Here is a 26,043-nt window from a genome sequence, read left to right as displayed (position 1 = left end):
TTTAACCTTTAAACAATTCTTGAGTTCAGATAAACAAAAAGGAAACAGATTACAAGTAAAGACCCCCCCCCCCCCTCCCATAGTGTTTCAGCGTATATATTTTGTATACAATTTGAAGAACTAAAAACTTTGCTGGTCATGTAATAAGGTTTACGCAGCTGACACAAGCAGTGAATTAGCTACACTGGCTACAGTCGATACACTAACTAAAGTAGCTACAGTAGCTACACTAGCTACAATAGCTACACTGGCTACAGCAGCTACACTAGCTACAGCAGCTACACTAGCTACAGTAGCTACACTGGCTACAGTAGCTACACTGGCTACAACAGCTACACTGGCTACAGTAGCTACACTGGTTACAGTAGCTACACTAGCTACAATAGCTACACTAGCTACAATAGCTACACTAGCTACAGCAGCTTCACTGGCTACAGTAGCTACACTGGCACTAAAGTAGCTACAGTAGCTACACTAGCTACAATAGCTACACTGGCTACAGCAGCTACACTAGCTACAGCAGCTACACTAGCTACAGTAGCTACACTGGCTACAGTAGCTACACTGGCTACAGTAGCTACACTGGCTACAGTAGCTACACTAGTTACAATAGCTACACTAGCTAAAATAGCTACACTGGCAGAATTTAGAAGATATTAGAAAAGAAATATACACTAGAAACTAGAAACTAAAACTAGAAACTTGAAACTAGAAACTAGAAATTAGAAACTAAAAACTAGAAACTAGAAACTAGAAACTAGAAACTAGAAACTAGAAACAAGAAACAAGGAACTAGAAACTAGAAACTAGAAACTAGAAACTAGAAACTAGAAACTAGAAACTAGAAACTAGAACTAAAAACTAAAAACTAGAAACTAGAAATTAGAAACTAGAAAATAGAAACTAGAACTAGATACTAGAAACTAGAAATTAGAAATTAGAAACTATAAACTATAAACTATAAACTAGAAACTAGAAACTAGAAACTAGAAACTAGAACTAGAAACTAGAAACTAGAAATTAGAAACTAGAACTAGAAACTAGAAACTAGAAATTAGAAACTAGAAACTAGAAACTAAAAACTAGAAACTAGAAACTACAGTGATAACCAGAAAACAATGGAATAGAAAGACGTCATTACAGCAATACTCAAGTGTATTTGATGGTGCAAAAAAGCAAATAGTTGGGTCTGTTTACACTGCACAATTGCTGTGGTTCATGGTTATTGAACTTTTTAAAGTTAAAACTTGATTCTCAAAGTCGTCTTCCTATTTCAGAGTTTTCTGGTTATCACTGTATATCTGGGAATACCAAGGATGAGTAGAGTATAAAAGATATTAGAAAAGTAAGAAATATAAAATAGAAAATATATTTAGGAATACCAAGGATGTGTAGAGTATAGAAGATATTAGAAAAGTAAGAAATATAAAATAGAAACTATATCTAGGAATACCAAGGATAGTAGAGTATAGAAGATATTATAAAAGTAAGAAATATAAAATAGAAACTATATCTAGGAATACCAAGGATAGTAGAGTATAGAAGATATTAGAAAAGTAAGATATATAAACTAGAAACTATATCTATGGAATACCAAGGATGAGTAGAGTATAGAAGATATTAGAAAAGTAAGATATATAAACTAGAAACTATATTTTAGAAATACCAAGGATGAGTAGAGTATAGAAGATATTATAAAAGTAAGATATATAAACTAGAAACTATATCTAACCAAGGATAAGTAGAGTATAGAAGATATTAGAAAAGTAAGATATATAAACTAGAAACTATATCTGAGAATACCAAGGATGAGTAGAGTATAAGAAGATATTAGAAAAGTAAGATATATAAAATAGAAGCTATGTCTGGGAATGTCGATGAAAAAGTTAAACAAAAACAGTTTTGTTGTATTCTCTGTATAGTATATAGTCTTGCTATCTATAGATTATAGACCTATAGGAATAGATAGGTCAGATAATTGCAGGCTATATTGCAGTTTCTTCCCCTGTGCTATTCTGTATTTACATTGACAAAATTATCAAGCTATTACGATGTTCAACTATTGGATGCCAAATCCAGGGTGTCTATATGGGCATCTGGGTATATGCAGATGATATTATCCTGCTTTCTCCTAGCAGAACAGGTCTTCAGGAAATGGTGAAAATTTGTGAAAATTTTGCCAAAGCTACTAAGCTGAAATTTAGTACAAATATTCGAATCGAAAAATGTAAAACTAAATGCCTTATTTTTTCTAAAGAAAGGATTAATTACAATGAAATAACCCCAATTTTATTGAATGAATTACCTTTACCATTTGTTAACGACTTAAAACATTTAGGAAATGTTCTTCAAAGTGATAATTCAATGACCATAGATTGCAATAAAAAACGAGCTATTTTCATTTCAAAAATTCATTCTCTTAACCAAGAATTTTATTTTAACAGTCCTGATGTCATTTTGAAACTGTATAATATTTACTGTTGTAGTTTTTATGGATCTAGTATTTGGGACTTGAGTTCCCAATGTGTTTCAAAATTGTATACAGCATGGAATACTGCTATTAGAATTCTTTTTAATGTACCTAGAGATACGCATAGGTACTTGATTGAAAGTATTTCACAATGTTTACATGTAAAAACTATGTTAGCTAGCAGATGTGTGTCTTTCTATGAGACTATTGAAGCAAGTTCTAAGCTTTGCATTAGATTTCTTTCTAATTTATGTANTTTATCACTTGATTTTAAACAAATTTTAACTACACCATTTATATATGTATTTATATCTTTGTGTGTGAATAAATCTTTATAATAATATCCAACTATCCATCTATCTATCTACCAATTCACTATCCTACTGAATAGTTACTTAATCTTTCAAACGCTTATCATACCCGGGCAAAAAATAATTTTTGGTTGAAAAAAAAAGTTATAGCAACTTCTTTTTTGCTTTAATTTTGGGGGATCTTCCCAAAAAATTTTAATTTTGTAAAGCATATTCATAAGTTTCTCGTTCTAGGATATAAAGCGAGGAGTTGACCTTTTAAGTTGTCCATTAGTTTGAAAATTAGAGCGGACGGAGAACTATAGAACCGACCACACACACAGCCAGAGATTGGTCAAAAAGGGTCCAACTACCTACACTTTTTATCCTCGCCACTGCTCCATTGTGGGCCGGGCAAATGACGCCAATTTTGCGTAAAAATATGGCGTTTAGTGTAATAGTTGCGTAGTATTTCATGTTAATTATCCCCGGCTGTCAAGGGGGTAGTCTCAGAAATCTTGTTTTTATCAGTTGTATCAACTCATTTCTCATTTTTCCACCTTCATAAATTCAATATTTTCTGCAACTATAATTGTTGGTTGTATGAACTGTAAGGATGAAGTAGGACCGCCCAGGGATGCTTAACTGAAAAAAAAACTCTGAGAAATCATTAAATTCAACTTAGGAAATCTTGGGTTATCTTTACAGTCGAGTACTTAACTTGGACGTTGGACTAGATTTAATTTCAACGTGAAATACAACTTAAAAACTGAAATAATCTCTTTTTGATCCTTCATTTTCATTCCCTTTTCCTTCGTTTTACCATCCTCATCTCATCTTCACATTCCTCTTCCTCACTTTATAAACGTTTCCTTCGTTTTACCATCCTCATTTCGTCTTCACATTCCTCTTTCTCACTCTATAAACGATTCCTACTACTTCACACTTCCTCCCCGTCTCTTCCAAAATGTTCCTTCCTCTCTTTCCTCTTTTTAAATTTTTCCTTTTGTAAATTCCTTCTTCTTCTCTTTCCTTTAAAAAACTTCTCTTTATTTTCATCTTAATTTTAGAAGTACACCATGATTGTTTTGATTGATCCAGGTTCAAGAACAACATCAAGTCCATCAACCTCATCAACTGAATCCCTGTTTAAAGGGACTGTCGACCAAAGTTCAAGTTACCATCACTTTATAGAGTTACAAGTTCGATTCACAGCGGTACTTTAAAAACCAGAGTAACAATGATCAAGGAAGATATTAACGGTTTTCTATCTCAAAAAAAGATAAATTCTGTAAAATGTTCGATGTTTAAATAAAAAGCTAAGGATATCTCCACATTTTTTGCTCTAACCAAGAGAATCGTTGTAACTCTTTAAATCGAGGGTCACTTGAAATAATGTCAACAGTTCCTCAAAATAAAATTATTGAATTTTTTTTTGTAAACATCAAAATTATTTCGTAATTATTAACCAAAATTAAGTAAAACATTAACTCACAAACAACTGAGAGGTTTCGTGATATTCGAAAGTATAAAGATAGAGAAGTATTTTAACTAAACCCCCAACTTTTTAATTTAATCATTCAAAACTCTGAACCCATCAGAGCCTGAAATTTAAAAGAGTATCGTTGAACGAAACTTCCGAGTTTCCTTTTTGGGGTCTTAACATTAGTGAAGATTTTGATTTAAGAGATTTGATAAAAATGGTAAGATATAAAGGATTAAATAAAATAATATTTCAAAACAAAAATATCGATATCTACAAAACTGGGTAAACCCATTTGTGAAACCCGGGTTCCAAAACTGGTTTTCATAACGAAACCCTGTCTTAAGTTTTGGGCTCAGGCAGAAATGTACTGTGGCCGTGGGACATTACATGATCCAAGCCTTTACTACATATCTCCGGTCAGTTTAAAAACGATGTCTAAATTTAAAAAAATGACATTAAAATCTTGAAATGTGCAAAACTTTTTAAAAATTTTTTTTTTAGAAAATAAAATGTGTTAAGGCAAACATTTGAAAGCTAAAATTGTTAAGAGAGAGAGAGAGGCGCGAAGCGCTCTGTAGTTGATTATCATAAACTTTATACCTGGTGAATATATTCTTATGTTTCAAGTTTGGAATAGAATTGGATTCATGAATCCAATCCATTCGTTTTACTTGGGATTTTAATCTGTTTCCATCTAAATACAAAGGAAAAACAAAATCAATGCAAATATTTATTTATATAACGTGAAACCCTTAATAACGAATACATCGGAAGAATTTATAAAATGTCGTCTTGACAATTTTTCAATGAGTTTTATATTACGTAAATTTCAGTATTTGCGAAAATAAATAAATAACCATGAATATGCGGGTTAAAGAGTTTCTTATAATCATTTAGTTAAAAAACTAAATATCTGCAACATTCCATTATCAGAAAGGGAAGAATACGACATTTGATGAATTCTTTCGATGTATTCGTTATTAAGGGTTTCACTGTAGAAGAAAAGTTTTTCTCGAAAATGTGTGTGAGAAAGATATTTTTTTTTCCTTTTCCTGATATTTGCCATTTATTCCACTTTGATTCATTTGATGATTAACAAAAAAATGTACTTTCTTCATTCACAAACCAAGAGAAAAAGGAAGGAAGGAATGCAGCATAAACAAGAAAATAGTGTTAAATAAATGTCATCTTCTTGTCTTCTTTTAATTTTTATGTCAATCCACAACTTCTCTGTGTTTACTTGTATTGAAGAAAGCTTGTTAGATATGAAATGTTAAATTGAAAAGGCATCTTCATTTTATTGAGAAAAACGCTGACCACTGTATCACAGTACTAATTACCTAAAGTCATCTCTTGAATCTTAGAAACCGGTTTTCCAGGAAACAGGTCTTGTACATGTACGGTATAGGACTCCAGTACATCACTCAGTATATTCTCCAATCTCACTAAGCACTATTACAGTTAGGGAAGGTCTGGGTCACATTTTGTGATATTTTTGAAATCTTGAAAATCTGAACACTTTGATGTTAACAGTTTTGGGAAAAAGTTGTGCGTATAGGTCTAGATATTAGGGATGATCGTTTGTGCAGTAAGACCTTAAAAATTTATATATTTATATATCACTATGTAAGAAATCTAGCCCCGAGATAACTCAACGATAACTTAACTCAAAGTCTAATTAGAATCTAACTGACTCTATCTCTGGCCAAAACTCAAGGCTCTGTAAACGTCCGTGTTAATCAACAATTCGTATTCAACTACTTTATTTTATATACAGGTAAAATCAAAACTGACCGTAATGGACAGTCAGGGTCAACATTGAAATAGATAAGATATATTACTAACATAGATAATAAGGATCATACGGGACATGACATTACAACAGAATATAATATGCTATAACTATATAGGCCCCCCAAAAAATATTTTAAAAAATAACATGCTACACCTAATAACGTTCTTGGAAATTTTAGACTGAATTCGAATTTTGAAACGAATTTTGAAAAAATAAAATAAAATCAAATTAGCTAGAACACAAACTCACCAAAAACATCAAAAAGGTTATAACGCAAATTTTTGGGCTGTTTCATCGTTTTAGCTTATTCAGTTGTAAATGTTTTTAAAATTAATTTTCGAATTTTAATTTTTAGCATAAAATTTCAAAGAAAATGATTTAAATGATTTAAATAACAATGAAACACATGTATCAGTATGTCAGTATTTAAAATTAATTTACAGTGAAATCGAAAGCAATTTTTTAATATTTTATCACAAAGAAAAATTATATTTACCGAGAATTTGATTTTGAGTCCATTTTTCCATCGTGAGAAGTTTAATGTAATCTGGCAGATTAATGGATGTTCTAGGCTTAGCGTTAAATCTAGAAAAAATAATAATAAAGTTGAAGAAATTAGCTCCTATTTTAAGACGTATAGTGATACAAATAAGATTAAAGGAACTGTAATTTCAAGTGAGCCTTCATGAAGATGAATCACAACGGTGCTTTTAAACTTTTGTCTGAAGGTATTAGAAATCCTTGTTTTTTTTACTGAAATTGGTTATTTTCAAGAGAATCTCAGGTTTGCTCCTGATATAATTATTTAATTTTCATTTTGCAATTTTTATAGATATAATTGATAATATTATTACATATAGTCAAGTATAGTCCGTATTACGTCACCAGAACTTCAGACAATGGCAGTGCAGTATACTGGTCACGTGATTTCCGTCCGTTTCACGTGACCAGTATACCGCACTCTCATTGGCGGGAGTTCTTGTGACGTAATACGGACTTCTTGCATGGGATATAATCGTTTTCAGATTGTTTGCGTATTTACTGAATATGATCTGTTTAAACCAACAACTTTTATACAAAATTTCATATATATAGATTTTCGTATTATTTTGACACAGTTTATATCAATTTCTCGAGACAGTACATTTTCAGGTTTCGTTTATATCAATTTCTCGAGACAGTAAATTTTCAGGTTTTATCCTATAACCCCTTTTATTTTTCCTTTACAGTCCCTTTAAAGGGTACCATCGGACATACCACCTTATAAAGGAAAGGTATCTTATAAATACATTAACATTGATAAAGCTTTCTGTTGTATAAACATAGTGTTGAATCTAAAAATATGTTTGATAAATGCTGACAATTGTTAGCTTTTTTTAGATTTTCATTAAAATAGAATAAAAATTATGTAATAAATTGCCAGAGGTCGGAACTTGAAATCCACAACTGACACTTTAAAATTATACGTAATTAAATTTTTTACATTTAACGACTAAGGTCTAATCCTGACTTTTACTTGGCATGAAGCTTTGAAACATCTGGAGAGACAGGTCTAAAAAAGGAGTTTAAGAACGATTAAGAATTAATTTCTGGGAGAATTAGTAAGTAATATAGCTGAGAAAAGTTCCGATATATGAAACCTCTACCTTGAGTTGGGTCCACATGCTTCTCCGAAAAGTATTACTGGAGCAGCAAATATCTCTTCAGCTTTCCTTGCACTTTCATCATCACAGTTAGTTCCACACAGTACAATACTAGGGACAAATATTTATTCTTTTACAGTTTTTAGCTCTTGACATTAGGATGAGAAGAATATTAACAAATAAAATAAGCACGAAACTAACTAAATCTAAGTATGTCTTTATGCGTTTAAACATATCACAGCTCGGTACTTGTCACGCGAAACCAACTACATCTTGGTATGTCCTGGCTATGTCGGAATAGACTCTCTCAAAAAGTTTTTTAAAAAAAGAAAAATTTATGAACCCCATAACATAGTTAATATCAAAAACATATTTAACAACAAAAAAAACAATGGAAATACGAAACACAAGTATTATATTTGAGAAAATGGACTTGAAAATGAAGGTTAAAAATAATTTGGAATTGGCTCCTATTTGTTAAAATAAAACAACTTGGTTGAAATAAATGAAAAATGAAATAATCTTTTTTATTTCCATTTAAGCCACTTACAGTTCTTTGTTTAATCCCCCCTAATACAGTATACAATTATGTATACATTATAAATTTGTATAGGAAGTGAATACCAAGGATGAGTAGAGTATAGAAGATATTAGANTCACCCTTTCTCTATACGTACACCTCTGATATTTAAACTTTACCTATGTTTTCCTCTGACAACTAGCCCCTCTCCGAAAGCGGTTTCGTTTAATGCTTCTCCTACTCCGAATGCATCATCATGGAGTAAACGTCTAACAGAAAAAAAAACATTACAAAGAAAAATATACTTTATACGAATTAGAATATTTGTTTTCATTTCTTATTTTGTGACATAATGTAAGAGTTTTTGAGATATCAAAAATTGAGAAAATCATAGTTCGACCAAAGAACGATTTCATAATACTTTATTTATGGAATTTTTTTATGTCTTCTGATTGGAAAATAGATAGACGTACCTATAAAGATATTTTAGGTGGGAATTTTAAAAAGTTGACAACACTTAAATGAAATAAATTAAATTATTTGTTTTTCATAAATATAGATTACGTTTTGTAAAAATTAATTTAATAGTTCTCTTATTTTGTTTGGAACAAAAGTAGATGAAGATACGACAGCGGTGTTTGTTGGAACTGAAATGGGGAAGCAAATCTAAAGCTTCACTTTTAAAACTGTAACAATAAATTTTCCTTTTTAAAATACAAAACTGGAAAAAGACAACAAAGTTACTACACTACATGTACCTATGAATCATGAGCTCTATTTCTCCGCTTGATAAACTTGAACCTCCCTCACTCCTATCTGGAAGAATCCACAAACTTGCGTCAGAATCATCGCTAAAACATTGTTTTTCGTCTTCAGTATTTTGATATCAAACCTATTTTATTTTCATAAACTTTGTTTAAAAACGAGAAAAGTTTGTAAAAATTAGTTAAAAATAAGTTTAAACTATTGTTCCTGTTTGCTCCTGATTTTACCAGATTCCTATCCTTGAGTAGAGCGGATACTAGTTTGCTCCTGGTTCTACCAGATTTCTATCCTGAAGTTGACCGGAAACTAGTTTGCTCCAGGTTCTACATGATTCCTATCCTTAAGATGACCGGATCCTAGTTTGCTCCAGGTTCTACATGATTCCTATCCTTAAGATGACCAGATACTAGTTTGCTCCAGGTTCTGCCTGATTCCTATCCTTGAGTTGACCGGATCCTAGTTTGCTCCAGGTTCTACCTGATTCCTCTCCTTGAGTTGCCAGATACTGGTTTGCTCCAAGGTCTACCCGATTCCTATCCTTGAGTTGATTGTAAAATCTAAACTATTATTTTAGGATAAACTACAGCCTGAAAGAAGAAGGCTGAACCAGTGTGATCCAGTCAAGAACTATCTCTGCAGGAAGATTAAATAATCAAGAACATTCCATTTAATCCTGTCAAACTCCAAGTTAAAAGAATATCAAGATGTAATTTAATTCTGGAATTTAAAAACTAAGATATAATGTAAACCAAATTTTTATAAAGCATTTTAAAGGAAATTAATTTTGGCACATTTAAAATGTTAAAACTGTAAACATGCAATATTTAATTCAAAGCTATCATGGTTAATAATGATCGTCATGTTGCAGATTATCAAAGGAGGTCAAGATCTGTAAAGACTTACCCCCTAATCCTTTCTCAAGAAGTGATCCGTTAATTCAAATGAAATTTGAGGTACAAAAAAGTTATCCTACATCATGTATTCACCCAGCTTTAACAAAGATCTCGCGGTGATCTACAGCACAGAGCTGGTACGGAAAACCTCCCAGGTATTGTTTAAATCTAATATGTGTCAAACATTAGATTAACAATAATTCCTATGCAGGCAGAAAGAATCTGAGGACGACCGTACGTTTTGTTTATTTACTACGTACTTCTCTCGCTCTTGAGGGATTGTTTCTAGGTCAATTCCAGCAGGTGAATATTATTCCTGATTTAATAATTATTATATTAAGTATAAAATCGTTCTAAACCTGACTTTAAACTAATCCAGAAGTATCCTAATCTACGTGCATTCATCCTACGAATCAAGGAAGAATTGTTATAGGGTAGTTATAGCACTTCTATTGTTTCGACGCTGAAAATTAAATTGATAAGACGCTAAAAGCTGAAAAGTGCACATTGACTGGATACTAGTAATTGCTCCTGGTTCTACCTGATTCCTATCCTGGAATTGACTGGATAATAGTAATTGCTCCTGGTTCTACCTGATTCCTATCCTGGAATTGACTGGATACGAGTAATTGCTCCTGGTTCTACCTGATTCCTATCCTGGAGTTGACCTGATACTAGTAATTGCTCCTGGTTCTACCTGATTCCTATCCTGGAATTGACTGGATACTAGTAATTGCTCCTGGTTCTACCTGATTCCTATCCTGGAATTGACTGGATACGAGTAATTGCTCCTGGTTCTACCTTATTCCTATCCTGGAGTTGACTGGATACTAGTAATTGATCCTGGTTCTACCTGATTCCTATCCTTGAGTTGACTGGATAATAGTAATTGCTCCTGGTTCTACCTGATTCCTATCCTTGAGTTGACTGGATAATAGTAATTGCTCCTGGTTCTACCTGATTCCTATCCTGGAATTGACTGGATACGAGTAATTGCTCCTGTTTCTACCTTATTCCTATCCTGGAGTTGACTGGATAATAGTAATTGCTCCTGGTTCTACCTGATTCCTATCCTTGAGTTGACCGGATAGTAGTTTGCGGCTACAGGTTCAGTCAGATTTAGGTCCCAAGTTTCCCTGTGATCTCTTTGTCGTTTGATAAGTCCACGACCATTGCTGTCAGTGTAAAATATATCATCACTTACCAGATCTAAAGAAGTAACGACAGAATCAAAAACAAAAACAACAATGACTACAAGAACAAAAAAAGAACAACTGGAGTGTTCGTGAAAAATGAAAGGGGTATAGGCTTAATGTGATAAAAAACGCTTTTGATCGCTACTAATAAACTATTTACGAATGCGGCAAAAATAATCGATGACTATTGTTTGTAATATCTGAATGATTTGTTTGGAATAAAATTGATTTGTTTACGATCCGAGTTGAATGTTGTATCTTGCTGAATTTGTATGGACACTATGTTCTTCGGGATTAGTCATTGTTAACAATTTTCTCCTTATAGACGCAACAGATAGAAGTAAGATTAGTAGCGATAAAAACGCTTTTTTTATCGCGTTAAGCCTATACCCCCTTTCATTTTTGGCGAACACTCCCTTTAAAAACAACTTTAAGAACAACAATAACTGCAAAAACAGCAACAGCAATAAAATTAAAAACAACAATAACGCAGTAACAACAACATAGATAACGGCAGTTACATCCCTTGTAATCATTTTTTATTTATTTATTTATTTATTTATTTATTTATTTATTTTAATCATTTTTAATCATTTAATTCTGAAATGATTTGAGTCGGATGAGTAAAGTTTAAAAAGGAGGGATGTTTACCTGTTTTATATTTAGTAATGATTTCCTTCCCCCCGTCTTCTATTGGTATCGGCCCAACCATCCACTCAAACTCAAGGCTAGACGAATCCTTGTAGACCCGGATAACTTGGCTCAACCAAGGAGAGTAAACCTGATGGATCTCTTGAACCAAGGATCCTTAAAAAAGGATTGTAAAGTTTGATTTCAAGGGTCTTTTAAATAATAAATGAGATGCAATCTGAGAACAAAAATGTTCAATCCAAAATCATTGGTCTGCAACTTTAAGGAACTTGCTGTAAACTCTAATTTTCAAAATACTAAATCTTTTCAATCTGATATTTCAAGTGAAGAATATTTAACCTAACAGTATTCATGGGTTGAAAAATTAAAATCATAACACCAGGTTGCAATGGTTATAAGATTATAAGATTTGAATTTATAGCGAGATTTAGTTCGTTTGCCAAGGCTACGAGAAAAATGACACTATATTTATTGGGATAAAGAAATTTCTGTGAGTAAAATAAAAATCTTTTTATTAAGAGTATAACTTAGTATCTCGTTCTCCCAATGAAAACTATAATCTGATGGAAACACAGAGCTGAGATGGTTAATATTTTTCATTCTACCTTTAAGTAAAGTTGCTGAGGTTGGATCTCCAACAAGGTTGGTTTTGGTTCCGCTAGAACGGAATATATACCTTTAAGTAAAGTTGCTGAGGTTGGATCTCCGACAAGGATGGTTTTGGTTCCGTTAGGACGGAATATATACCTTTAAGTAAAGTTGCTGAGGTTGGATCTCCCACAAGAATGGTTTTGGTTCCGTTAGGACGGAATATATACCTTTAAGTAAAGTAGCTGAGGTTGGATCTCCGACAAGGATGGTTTTGGTTCCGTTAGGACGGAATATGTAGGCTCCAGAAGCTCTCCTTGTATACTCACTATTATCCCCAACTGCAGGCTCATACCATTCAAAACTCTTAACAAATATCTTTGTTAAGATTTAATTTCACACACAAATATAATTAATTTGATATTGTGTAGACTGTGATACTTAATATTGTTTTTTAAATAAGCCAAATCAAAGAATAATACATATATACATTTTCAAATTTCAAAAACAATTTTTTTCTAAAAATCTCTAAAGGCAAAAAAAACCACTTAGAAAGCAGATTAACAGATTCACAGAAGTATTTTGTAATCTTTGTCCAACCTGTTAGTGTGCCTGGGAAACAGAACAAATGTGATATAACCAACCCCTTCTCCTGTTCTAGCCTTAGTGTCTTTCAGACCCATTGGAGGCTCCTGCAACATTTAATTAGAATGCAACTTTCATCATCTTTACATCCTTTAACAGGAGACAAAATTTATTTCAACATACCCTTTTTATAGAATGGAATGTCGATTCACAAAGGTAACATTCAAAACAATCTGCTCGAGAATAAATACTAATGTTTTTGTAATAAAAAAATTAATTGNAAATATATAAATATATATATATATGATGTTTCAAAGTAATCTAGGCATCTTTTTAAATAGTCGAAACATTTTCAGAAATATATTCATTGGAATTAAACATGTTGATTCAGTAAAATATTAAATTTTAAAAGAATTAAGATATATAAACATAAGTAAATATTTTGAACAAGTCGTAAATCAAAGTAAAGCATTATTCTAGTTTTTCTTCATCCGGGATGAAAACATTAAATACCATTTGATATTATTCAAAGGGATCAGCAGTTTAAAGAGTGTCATGTCTGATGCACAAAGGGGCCATTTAAAATTTAACTGCATGAACAAAAATGTATCTTTGTTAATTTATTTTAAAATCTAAAGTTATCAAATGCGGGTTTTCAAGAGAAGAAGATAGAAAACTGATATGATATTCAATTCATATAAACAAAATGATCAGTTATTTTAAAATCACATTTGATTGATTTAAAGACAATGAACAAAACAGTTGTTTCATCTTATATATTTGTCTCATTATAAACTATAAATTATAAACAGTTTTCTCCCATACCTGTTTCATATTTATATCTTGGTCTTCAACCTTAATATTTTCTATATTTCCATTTTCTGATAAATATACTTTAATATTATCATTCTCTACAGATAATCCTCGCCATTTTCCTAAAATATAATATCTATAAAAGATAATCCTCGCCATTTTCCTAAAATACGATATTTTAAAAGATAGTACCAATCATTTTCCTAAAATACAATATTCAAAACAGACTGTCCCTCCTTTTCTAGAATTCAATATTCATAATGATAGTTCCCGCCATTTTCCTAAAATACAATATTTATAACTGATAGTCCCCGCCATTTTCTTGAAATACAATATTTATAACAACTAGTCCCAGTCATCTTCCTAAAACACAATATTTATAACAGATACCCCCTCCCATTTTCCTAGAATACAATATTCATAACAGATAGTAGCTACTTTTTCTAGAATACAATATTCATAACAGATAGTTCCTACTTTTTCTAGAATACAATATTCATAACAGATAGTCCCTGCTTTTTCTAGAATACAATATTCTATTCCTCGCTATTTTCTTAAAATACAATGTTCTTTAAAGGTATGCCACTTTCACAAAAGTCATGTTCTTAAAAGTTTTTCGGTAAAAAAGGAATCGCTGCAAATCCGCCAAACAAAAACTTATTGTTTAAAAATCAATTTTTGACCTTTATAAAAAGTAAACATTTTACCTGATTTTAACTTTAGGGTTTTAGTTCCCCTGTATTCTGTATCTAATTTACTAAAACCGAACACCCGACTGGTTAATCCAGGAACACTCGCCATTAATACAAGTTCAAATCTAGAATAATAAAACATCATGAATCAACGAATTTGTATCTACAATTCATTAAATATGTACGTGGACAAGTGATGGGAATTTATAAATAAGAGAAATATTTGAACTAGATACTAATATTTGAAGTACTTCTCTGCACTGGTTCAACTTAATTTTAGCGAGGCTCAAGGTACTCGAGTAGTTCTATTCTGTTATCTCCTTTATGTCACACGTGAACACTTTACTACTTTACTATTATTATTGTTTTTAACAAGATTTTTTTAAAGATAGCCTATATTTCAATCTTAACTAATGACAATCTGTTTTTAATATTTTTTACTCATACCTGGCCTCACCCAATTGTCCTGGAACTAACAAAACCGGTTTCGGTATAGGAACAATTTGATACTCAACTACAAACAATATTTAAATGTAAACAATATATCAACAATGTTTACAGTGGAACATATAACTCTATTAAAAATAGAACAACAACTGTTATATTAAGCTTATGCGTTTAAAGATTCAAAAAACATAAAATACAGTAACTGTGCAGTTGTACTTAAATGTACCACACAGTAACACTTCAGAGACACACTTCACTTTAATAAGTTGATTTTTATACATATGGTAAAATGATCTGCTTTATAACGGCAACAAATACAGAAAATATTGTTTTAATGTCGTCTTCTTATTCCACAGTTTTATGGGTGCAAAAAATATTTTGTTAAAAGGGCAGTATGATGAAATAAAGAGTAATTATCTACAGTTTGAAAACAAAAATTTAAATATATCTAAAAAGAATAAGAATCAACTTTAGAGAAATGTAAATGTACTCAATTGATCCTTTTAGACAGTATTAATTGTACCGCTTTTCTTATTAACATTTATTAAATGATTAGAAATAAACCTTGATTCTGCATTTCATCTAGGATAGTATATTCCTTGTTTTCTAGAACAGGGATTCGAACTGGAAAGGTTCTATTGGTTGCAGAAGGATTATAAACCACAGCAGTAAACGAATTCCTGAAATAAGCAAAGTAAATTATATCTGGTGGAATAAACCTTTGATAATTTTCACGATATAATCTAGATAGAATAATTCCTACTTCTATGGTCTACGACGTCTGGTTGCAAATTCAAGAATTATAAAATCACAGTTTAAAGACAGTTATCAGATTCATTTTTTTTCTCCTTCAAAATTGGAAGGTGTGTAAAGAGGGAATATCATGAATATCACAAACCCCTAGTAAAACTGAAAATACCCCAAATGCGTCTTAGATTAAGTCCTTTAAATACGCCCCTTTACAGATTAAAATGATTATTTCTGAAATTTTCAAACCAAACCTAGCATTATAAGACGATTTTTAAATTGAAACTATGACTATGGTCAACTTTTGGGTCAACCCAAATTTTCAATACATAAAATACGTAAAGTGGAAATTATATCTTAGATTTAGCTAATTATTTTTATATTTCAGTATTTATGTTTAGAATAAACTCCTGATGATGCCAACGTTTCTGGAGAATTATATTTAGAAGAAAAATTAAGAAATTCTCGTGAAGGGGTAAACTGGGGATTTATTTAAAAATAATTTAAAGTGCACTTGAACCATGAAATACTGTTCATGCATGGTCCAGGCACTTCAGCTAGAAACTCATATTTCATGCCAAAGTCGATATTAATGATTTATACCTGGATTCGGTAAATAAACATTGGCTCACGTTCAACATAGGGCACCACTCCTGAAGTAAAAAAGGTCGTCATTGTGTCTTCATTCTAAGGTCGTCTTTAGTTATGAAAAGAGATTACCCAAAATAAGTCGTCAGTTGTCATATGAGCATAATTTTTTATAAGAATTTAAGTCGAAATTTCTAAAAATATTGATTACTAATTAAATTATTTAAGCTTTTAATTTAAATATACAAAATAAGATTATGCATTAGAAATTACCAACATTCAGGAAATATTTTTTTATTCGATCAGTCTCGAGTTTATTTATTATTTAGCCTAAAGTTGAACTAAACCCCCGTATTCGTTACTCGAGAACATTCCACGAAAAAGGTCGTCATTAATTATTCTGCCCTTATTCGAAAAAATTATGTGTCTTAATAGCATTAGGTTTCCTGTAAAAGATCTAATTTTTTTTCTTTTAATGTGCATCGATAGAAGCGTAGGAATTTATAAAATGTCATCATTTTTAAGTCTGTGCATTGAAAGGTCATATTTTTTCTACTTTTAAGTTTTAAAATGTTGGCGACGTCGTAAAACTTACATTAAAGTTGCAGGATGCTCCGGTTTCTTGCATTACACCGTCGGCAATAATCTATACAAATTATATTTTTTTTATTTATACTTTTTTGATTACAAAAAGAAGGCCTTTTTGCAAACAAAATCGTTAAAAAACGTTTTTAGGTAGACAATATTACTGCGAGCTCAAATAATCATGAATTTTTGCAAATAAGCAGTGTAAAAATTTTTACTTGACTTGGACATATTTCTCGTTAAACATCAATCATTTTTGGCCTTTAATTTCTTACGTTTTTGTAGAAACAAATTAAAAAGTCAATGAATAATAAAATATCAAAGTTTAGATATAACAGTACATAACATCAACAGATTTTTCAAAAATGCAGGTTCTTGATGAATGACAATTATTGATCATATTTATCAGAACTCTCTCTATACAGTTGGGCCAATACAACTGTGACAAAGAAAGACGACATTAGACCATTTTATCGTATGTCACTTATAATAAGTTAAATAGGTCTGTGTACATTAAAATGCACAATTGCTATGTTAAATGTTCTATGGACTATCTAAAATCAAATTATGAGTTCAACAGTCGTCTTCCTATTTTGCAGTTTTATGGGCCCAACTGTACATAATTGTAGTGTAATCAACCTGGTGGCATGCTTGCATCCCTCTATACAGACTCAGATAGTAGTCATCAGTAACATGCTGTTTAGCTGTTCCTAGAGTAATCATCAGTTACATAATTACATCCTGTTTCGCTGTTTCTGGGGTAATAATTAGTTAACTGCTGTTCAGGTTTTCCCACAGTAACCATCTGTTACAGTCTGTTTGGGTGTTCTTATAGTAATCATCTGTTAGATCCTGTTTATCTGTTTCTGGAGTAATCATCAGTTACATACTGTTTAGCTGTTCCTAGGGTAATCATCTTAACTGATGAAATTAGCTCTTCCCAGAGTAATCATCTCTTAAATTCTGTTTAGGTGTTCCAAAAGTATAAATCTTCTATTAAACATCCTGTTTGGCTGTTTATAAAGTAATCGTCAGGTAAATCTGCTTAGCTTAACCTAGAATATTATCCAATACTAGATGTTTAGCTCTTTCTAGATTAATAATCTGCTTATCTGTTTCTAGAGTAATCATCAGTTAATTTCTGTTAAGCTCCTCTAAGTGTAATTATCTGTTATATTCTGTTTAAGTGTTCCTAGAAGTCATCATCAGTAACATGCTGTTTAGCTGTTTTTACATAGAGTAATCATCAGTAATTGTGTTACTTCATCACTACTCTTGTCTATGCCTGTAACAGCATCATGATGCTGTTTAACTGCATCACTACTCTTGTCTATACCTGTAACTGCAATATGATGCTGTTTAACTGCATCACTACTCTTGTCTATACCTGTAACTGCATCATAATGCATATTAACTGCATCACTACTCTTGTTTGTACCTGTAACTGCATAATTATGCATATTAACTGCATCACTACTCTTGTATGTACCTGCAACTGCATCATAATGCATATTAACTGCATCACTACTCTTGTCTGTACCTGTAACTGCATTATAATGCATATTAACTGCATCACTACTCTTGTTTGTACCTTAACTGCATCATAATGCATATTAACTGCATCACTACTCTTGTTTGTACCTGTAACTGCATAATTATGCATATTAACTGCATCACTACTCTTGTCTGTACCTGTAACTGCATTATAATGCATAGTAACTGCATCACTACTCTTGTTTGTACCTGTTACTGCATCATAATGAATATTAACTGCATCACTACTCTTCTCTGTACCTGTAACTGCATCATGATGCTGATTGACTGCAACGCTTCTCTTGGCAACGGCAAGCCTAGGATCTTCAGGTGAGTCTATATTAAAGCTCTCTACTTGTTTACACGCCTGGACAAGAAAATGTTCAAAATAAAGAAAGACGACTTTCAACCAAAAAGTTTAAATCAAGAAATATGTTGTTTTAGAACTTAAAGAAACTTAAAGCATGTTGATAATCTTTTCTTAAAATCTAGTTTTAAGTTTACTTCAAATTTTAAAAAAATGAGCAACAAAGACTTCTTAGAAAATCAGTGCCAAATTTAATAAAAATTGGGCTGAGATCTGAGAAGTCTAATATGGTCGTGTCTTTCTTTTGTATTACCCATCTGTAAACATTCGTTTCATTATAAATTGTTGAACGTTTTTTATTTATCGGCCAAATACGAAATTGAATTACAACCTTTTGCTTAGAATTCTACCTGGAGGAGAGTGTTTGCTTTTCTGATCATTCCCTTGAGAGCAGGACGGGATGTAAAGTATCCGCTCCAGTAGGCATCAGGATCAGACGCGTAGGGGAAGAAATCATCAGTTTTTGTCAGCAAGGACACTTCAGTACAAAATCAAAAGTTGATAAATCGGACATTTTAGGAATTCAGTCTATGCTTCAAATGTTCTAATCCTTGTAAATTTGCAACCTGATGATGTAAACCTTTGATATGTCAAAACTAAATCATTCGATCTAACAGAATTCATAGTTTGAAATATCAAAGGTCTACAACATTTGGTCGCAAAACATTATGGATTAGAAAATCACAGTTTGTGGCAAATTCCTTTGCTGGATTTCATTGGAACCGATGCAAAAAAAAACTTGTGTAAAAATAATAACTTTAGAAAAAATTGGTTTCCGTTTTGGGTATCTATGAAGGTCCTATCAATAAGAAAACATAAACAAAAACTAAAAATCTGCTCTCCGCCAATGAGAGCTTGAGAAAATGCGAGTTAGCAGTTTTTACGGATTAAGAACTTAATTGCTTTATTAAAAGGTTTGACCTCAGAAATACTTTTTGAAGGTTTTTCAATCAACCGCCATTTTAAAAATCTTTACAACTTCTGACATAAAAATAAATACACGTTTACCGTTGGCATTGTTTACTGATTTCAAATAGCAGGAAGGAGTAGAGTACATCAGATGGATTTTGTGACTGGTCTGAAAAAAAACACTTAAAAATTGATCAGGTAAATTAGAAGGAACAATTTGTATTCTAATCCACATTTCTTAGAAAATAAATATCTAAACTGTTTCAACTATTACGAAAATAATTGATTGCCTTATAGAAGTTTAAATACACCGCAAAAAAACTCAAATGTCTATATTTCTCGAAAGTTGAATTATAGAATTTATAGTTTTTTAGAATGATAAACCATTAAAACTTTTTGGAAGCTTATAACTAATAACTGAACTAAAATTACATTAAGAAATTAAAGATTGATTTTAAAGAATTAAAATATCAGAATAAAGATCAAGTATGGATTTGTTTCTTATTATAATAATCAGGAAGATAATTTGAAAAAAAATATTTAATTAAATCTATTATTTCTATAATCTATTTTCATAACCTTGTTCTGGTTCATATATTTGATAAGTTTATCCAGGTTTTTATACCACATATTGGCCTCTTGGTATTGAAAATCCTCACCTAAAATACACATTTAAATAAAAAAGTGTTCTAAACTCCTATCCTGACAAAATAGTAGAATCAGACATCTTATGTAAGAAAAAATATTTTTTTAAATTAAAATTTTTTTAAGATTTTCTAATTTACGCTCAATTTCTGAGAGGCTAATTACTTAATTACTTACCCATGGTCATCATTATATTGTTGGTTTTGTAATCACCAGTTTGTTCATAGGTCAGATTTATAAAGGAGGCAATCTAAATAACAAAGAAACTAATTACTCAACTGAAACTCTAATCCCTATAATTTTACAACCTGATGGTGTTAACCTTTGATATTTTGAACTTTGACATCTTAATCTAGCAGAATTCACAGTTTCTTTGACATAAGGATTATTAAATAGGAGTTTGAAGTAAATAATCTCTTTAAGTTTTTATTTAAAAAAAATCGAATAAAAATGTTGATTACCTTTTCATCTAGGTTATAATCCTCCATCAGTTTGTTGTCCATTATAACATCAGTACACAGAGAATCAAAACAAAATCCTAAATATTTTAGAGTTTTTAGAGGGTTTTTAGAAAATATGAACAGTTTTAATTACTATGAGCCAAAAACTTTTAGAGGAAAGGGACAAATAAGAATTTTAGAGATAGGTTATCTGTAGTTGTTCAAATATGGCGTTTTGATTTTTCAATTCTTCTTTTTCATAATTTTTACTCATTTTCCCGGTTATACCCATAATTAAATTTAAGTCCTTTAATTTAGAAGTGTACATATACGGTCGATCTTGAGTTAATTAGAAGAAGATAAGTGCTATCCACTGAATAAAGAACTAGATTTAACCTGGTGGAGGTCCGTAGGTGTTGTAATTAATTCCAGTAAATATATCTCCTTCTCCTGATCCTTCTTCTTTTCCTGCTTTCCAAACCATCTCCAAGTTTTTATCCGTCTTTCGTCTTAACAGGTTCAAGTTCTTGGTTTACAAACAAGAACAGGTTAAAGTTCTCTAATTTAAACAAGAATAGGTTCAATACAAACAAGAACAGATTCAATTTATTTTTACAAAGAAGAACAGGTTCAAGTTTTTTGTTTATAAACAAGAACAAGTTCAAATTCTTTCTTAATCCACAATAGCAGGTTTAAACAAGAACAGGTTCAGGTTCTTTATTTACAAACAAGAACAGGTTAAAGTTTTTTATTTACAAACAAGAACAAGTTCAAATTCTTTGTTAATCCACAATAACAGATCCAAACATAGAACAGGTTCAAGTTTTTATTTACGAACAAGAACAAGTTCAAATTCTTTGTTAATTCACGATAACAGATCCAAACAAGAACAGGTTCAAGTTTTTTATTTACAAACAAGAACAAGTTCAAATTCTTTGTTAATCCACAATAACAGATCTAAGCAAGAACAGGTTCAAGGTTTGTTTGCAAAAATGGACAGGGTCAAGTTCTTTGTTTACGAACACAATATTTATTGAATTTCTTTTAATAACAAGTTAAAACTGATTTGTTACGGGTTTCCAAGCTAAGCTAATTAAAACATTCTTTCTATTATTTTTCAATAAAAATTTAGATGTATTTCTTTGCCGCTAGATATAAGTTCTAAGCACAAAAAACTTTCTGCATTAAATCATTGCCAACATTTTTTCAGAAAATTTTTTTTTAACCTGATTTTGTCTGCATAGTCAATTCTTCCCAGAAATAATCCATCAAACCCAAACTAATATAAAATGTTACAAATAAAACCTTAAAATTGTTTCTAATAAAAGATTAGTAAATTAAATTTTGGTCAACCTAGAAAATGTAATTTTTACCCTGTGAAATATTCGTTGATTCCTTCAAATTGTTATAGTTTGATTCTTTAGAATGCTAGTTTAATCCATAAAAATGATAGTTCGATTAAAAAATGTCATGTTTAAATGTAACTTTAATCTTGCGAAATATTAGTTTATAACTATTCAGATGTTAGTTACATTCTGTGAAATTATATAGTTCAACCCTTTAAATTGTTAGTTTAATTCTTTATAATGGTAGTTTATTACTTTAGATTGTTAGTTTAATTCTTTATAATGGTAGTTTATTACTTTAGATTGTTAGTTTAATTCTTTATAATGGTAGTTTATTCCTTTAGATTTTAGTTTAATACTTTATAATGGTAGTTTATTCCTTTAGATTTTAGTTTAATTCTTTATAATGGTGGTTTATTCCTTTAAATTGTTAGTTTAATTCTTTATAATGGTAGTTTATTACTTTAAATTGTTAGTTTAATTCTTTAGAATTAATGGTAGTTTATTACTTTAAAATTATAGTTTAACTTCCTTGAAGATATGTTTTTTTCAAAGGAGATAAATTTCCTACCTTTGCTAAAATATTTGCGTATTCTTTGCTGTGACCAAATGGATCAATTTGCCATCCAACCTTAGGCCTTCCACAATCCCCAAATTCATCCTAAAGATAGACATTTTTTATATCTTGTTCAACTGAAAATTGAAATTGAAATTGAAAAAGCATAAAAACCTGCAAAAATTTGATTCCTAGCGCCATGTTGTCGATGACTGCAGAATAGTGCGCAGCAGCCTCGTCGTTCATACTCCAACCTCCACTCACCAGCTCTAATCTACAGAACAATAATCTCACTGGAAGGGGATAATTCATCCGCGGGGTACTGTCTCGTAATACGGTGAACCGTCCTTTAATACCAAAGAGAATAGAATAAATATTAGAGTGGAATTTACTAGAAAAAAGTGTAAAACGGCCATTTTGTTGTACTGTTTCCATACTGCAGATGTACTTCACATATTTGTGTTATATAACCTTTTGGGCCCTGGAACATCATTTTATAGAAAATCTAAAATTAATATTAAAAGAAAACCAAATTATGAAATAGGCTGGTTTCATAATTGACCATTGACCAATGATCATTTCACATAGACTCTATGCCTTTAACTTTACAAACGATGACTCCCCACTACAACTATAAATCAAATGATGTTTTTTATTCACCTAATTCATTTTATAAAGTTTATTTAACAGCTTTAAAACATTCCAAATTGAAATGGATAGTCTAGGGAGCATACTGTATAAATGTACTCTACTGCATATAATTTGTGAACATTTCCATGATTTGTACACTTTGAACTCCCTTTCAGACTGAAAGGGACTGACAAAATTCATACCGAGGGATTTGCTAAATTCCACTCTAATATATATTCTATTCTCTTTGGTTTAATACACCTGGTCCCGTAATGTGATGTACTGTCCCGTAATGCAGTGTATTGTCCCCACCATCAACTTTCATCAACAAGCTTTCTGTGTGTACTGCAGTAATTTCATGGGTACTGGAATAGGGTAAGGTACAGTCATACAATTCTAGTTATTCTAGCTTCTGTACCTTTCCTACGTCATATCCCGGTACAGGACACAAAGTGGGCACTGGTCCTAGAACTGTCTTGGGATAAGATCTGTTGTAGGCGAGTATACATGTAATTGTGATTGGCATTTCTTTGGCGGTCTGAGAATTCTCCACCAATAGTTTTAATCAGTGACGTCAGACACGTACAGATCTTCCCCCGTACCGTATCGACCTTTCATTTGTGCGCGAGCCTAGTAGCGATACCATATTCCAGTGCCCATGAGTAAATTGAAATACACCAATAAAATAGTTGGGTTTAGTGGTGAGTGTCCCATAATGCGGTGTACCACCACGTAATACAGAGAAGGGGGTGTTAGGTACTTTCCCATAGGAATTTTCCAAAGGGCAACTTCCCAATTGTCAATTTCCCAAGTGGAAGTTCCCAAATGTGCAATTTCCCAAGCGGCAACGGGGTACTGTCCCGTAATACAGGGACTGTCCTTTAATAGAGGGACTGTCCTGTAATACAGATTACTGTCCCGTAATACAGGGTACTGTCTAGTACTGCGGTGTACTTTCCTGTCTGTAATAAGGGTACTGTACAATTGGTTCAGTACTTTAAATAAACCGAAGCTCAAGTGAAAAATAACTGGAATAGAAGACAAAATAAAATCAAAACCAACTAAATTATTCTTTATTCTGGTAATTATCTGTTTACAGGAGTTGTTTTTTACCTTCCTTCATTGACAAGTTCTCTGACAGTTTCCTTCATCTCTAAATCCTGTTCCCCCCACCATCTCCAGAGAAAAGCAGATTCAACGTAAATAAATCTTTAAAAAAATAAAAATAAATGATCTAAAGAAATGGTTTAATAAAGTAAAGTTATGGAAATATAAGACATTTATTTTACTAATGATGACCATAAATGTTAAATGTTTCTCTGACCGTGGTAAACGGTTAATCCTATGTATCCAGCTTTGTAAATGAAAATATTAAAAGAAATTAAAGTTTAAAGTTTAACCTCCTTGAAGGATCCTTGAGAAGAGACTCAACAACACTATCAATAATGTACTGCACTCCTGCTCTCTGGATATCATTTCTAAAAGTAAACAACACTACCAAAAATGTACTGTACTGCAAACCTGCTTTCTGGATATTGTTTCTAAAAGTAAACAACACTACCAATAATGTACTGCACACCTGATCTCTTGATATCATTTCTAAAAGTAAACAACACTTTCAATAATTTACTGCGCATTTGCTATCTGGATATCATTTCTGATAGTAAACAACACTACCAACAATGTACTGCACTCCAGCTCTAAGGATTTCTTTTCTAAAAGTAAACAACACTATTAATAGTGTACTGCACTGCATGATCTCTGGATATTATTTCTAAAAGTAAACAACACCACCAATAATGTACTGCACTTCTGTTCTCTAGATATCATTTTTAGAAGTGAACAAAACTTTCAATAATGTACTGCAAAAATTAGCCTTGTGTTTAACTTTTATAATAGTACTGGTCATGCTTACCTAGCTCCATAGTAGTACTGATCAGGCTTACCTGGCTCCATATTAGTACTGATCATGCTTACCTAGCTCCATAGTTGTACTGATCAGGCTTGCTCCATAGTAGTACGGATCATAATTACCTAGCTCCATAGTTGTACTGATCATGATTACCTAGCTCCATAGTTGTACTGATCATGATTACCTAGCTCCATAGTTGTACTGATTATACTTACCTAGCTCCATAGTTGTAACGATCATGATTACCTAGCTCCATAGTTGTACTGATTATACTTACCTAGCTCCATAGTTGTAACGATCATGATTACCTAGCTCCATAGTTGTACTGATTATGTTTACCTAGCTACATAGTTGTAACGATCATGATTACCTAGCTCCATAGTAGTACTGATCTACAGTTTTCAACCATCCAACATCATCATGAGTATGTGGGACTAGATGTACGTTGATATGATCTTCTAGGGGTTGAGGACAGGAACTATATCCACACTCTCCTTCAACCTTGAAATATATTGCACCATTTCACTTTTTTTAATTTGTTTAATGCGTATGCGTATGATTATGATATCATTATGCCTTAACTTGTTTATGTTTTGATGCAAATAGCTTCTTAATAGCACTTAATTGAAAGAAAATATCTATCTTAAAAAACTATAATGTTAAAAATCAAATTTTGTTAGTCCGTCATTATTTTGGAATATTTTGACATGGGACGCAGACCTTCATTCCCTATATCTTTGCTTTCCAACATTTGTGTATACAACATTTTGTACACCTAGACCAGAGTCCAAAACTTAAGACAGAGTATCTTCATAAAACCCAGTATCGGAAACCGGATTTCACAAATAGGGTCCCCTATGCCTGTATTTATGATGCGATATATACCGGATACAAGTGCTTTCCCCCACATGTTCATGTGCACCTGGGTGTACCTATAAAGAGTTTAAAGAA

At 31.6% G+C, this 26,043-nt stretch overlaps 1 protein-coding gene across 1 annotated transcript; it reads right to left on the bottom strand.

Moving 5' to 3' along the window:
- Positions 1 to 3,788: 3,788 nt before the first annotated feature.
- Positions 3,789 to 25,614, bottom strand: LOC111712650 (lysosomal alpha-mannosidase; the record flags this gene model as incomplete). Its single annotated transcript, XM_023487329.1, has 31 exons — positions 3,789 to 3,905; positions 4,847 to 4,940; positions 5,587 to 5,691; positions 6,538 to 6,626; positions 7,558 to 7,593; positions 7,688 to 7,795; positions 8,384 to 8,473; positions 8,963 to 9,055; positions 10,924 to 11,071; positions 11,710 to 11,865; positions 12,528 to 12,663; positions 13,708 to 13,817; positions 14,403 to 14,512; positions 14,835 to 14,901; positions 15,399 to 15,514; positions 16,185 to 16,234; positions 16,765 to 16,815; positions 17,394 to 17,464; positions 18,549 to 18,654; positions 19,005 to 19,132; positions 19,663 to 19,732; positions 20,143 to 20,222; positions 20,386 to 20,458; positions 20,670 to 20,746; positions 21,045 to 21,157; positions 21,875 to 21,927; positions 22,566 to 22,655; positions 22,725 to 22,824; positions 24,294 to 24,389; positions 24,581 to 24,658; positions 25,463 to 25,614. Coding segments are annotated over 31 exons (2,925 nt in total), but the record flags the coding sequence as incomplete, so codon positions are not given.
- Positions 25,615 to 26,043: the final 429 nt, after the last annotated feature.

Source organism: Eurytemora carolleeae, unplaced genomic scaffold, assembly GCF_000591075.1.
Source record: "Eurytemora carolleeae unplaced genomic scaffold, Eaff_2.0 scaffold1257, whole genome shotgun sequence".
Lineage (NCBI taxonomy): Eukaryota > Metazoa > Arthropoda > Copepoda > Calanoida > Temoridae > Eurytemora > Eurytemora carolleeae.
The sequence above is the reverse complement of the archived record's forward strand: the minus strand, read 5'-3'. Positions and strand labels throughout refer to the sequence as shown.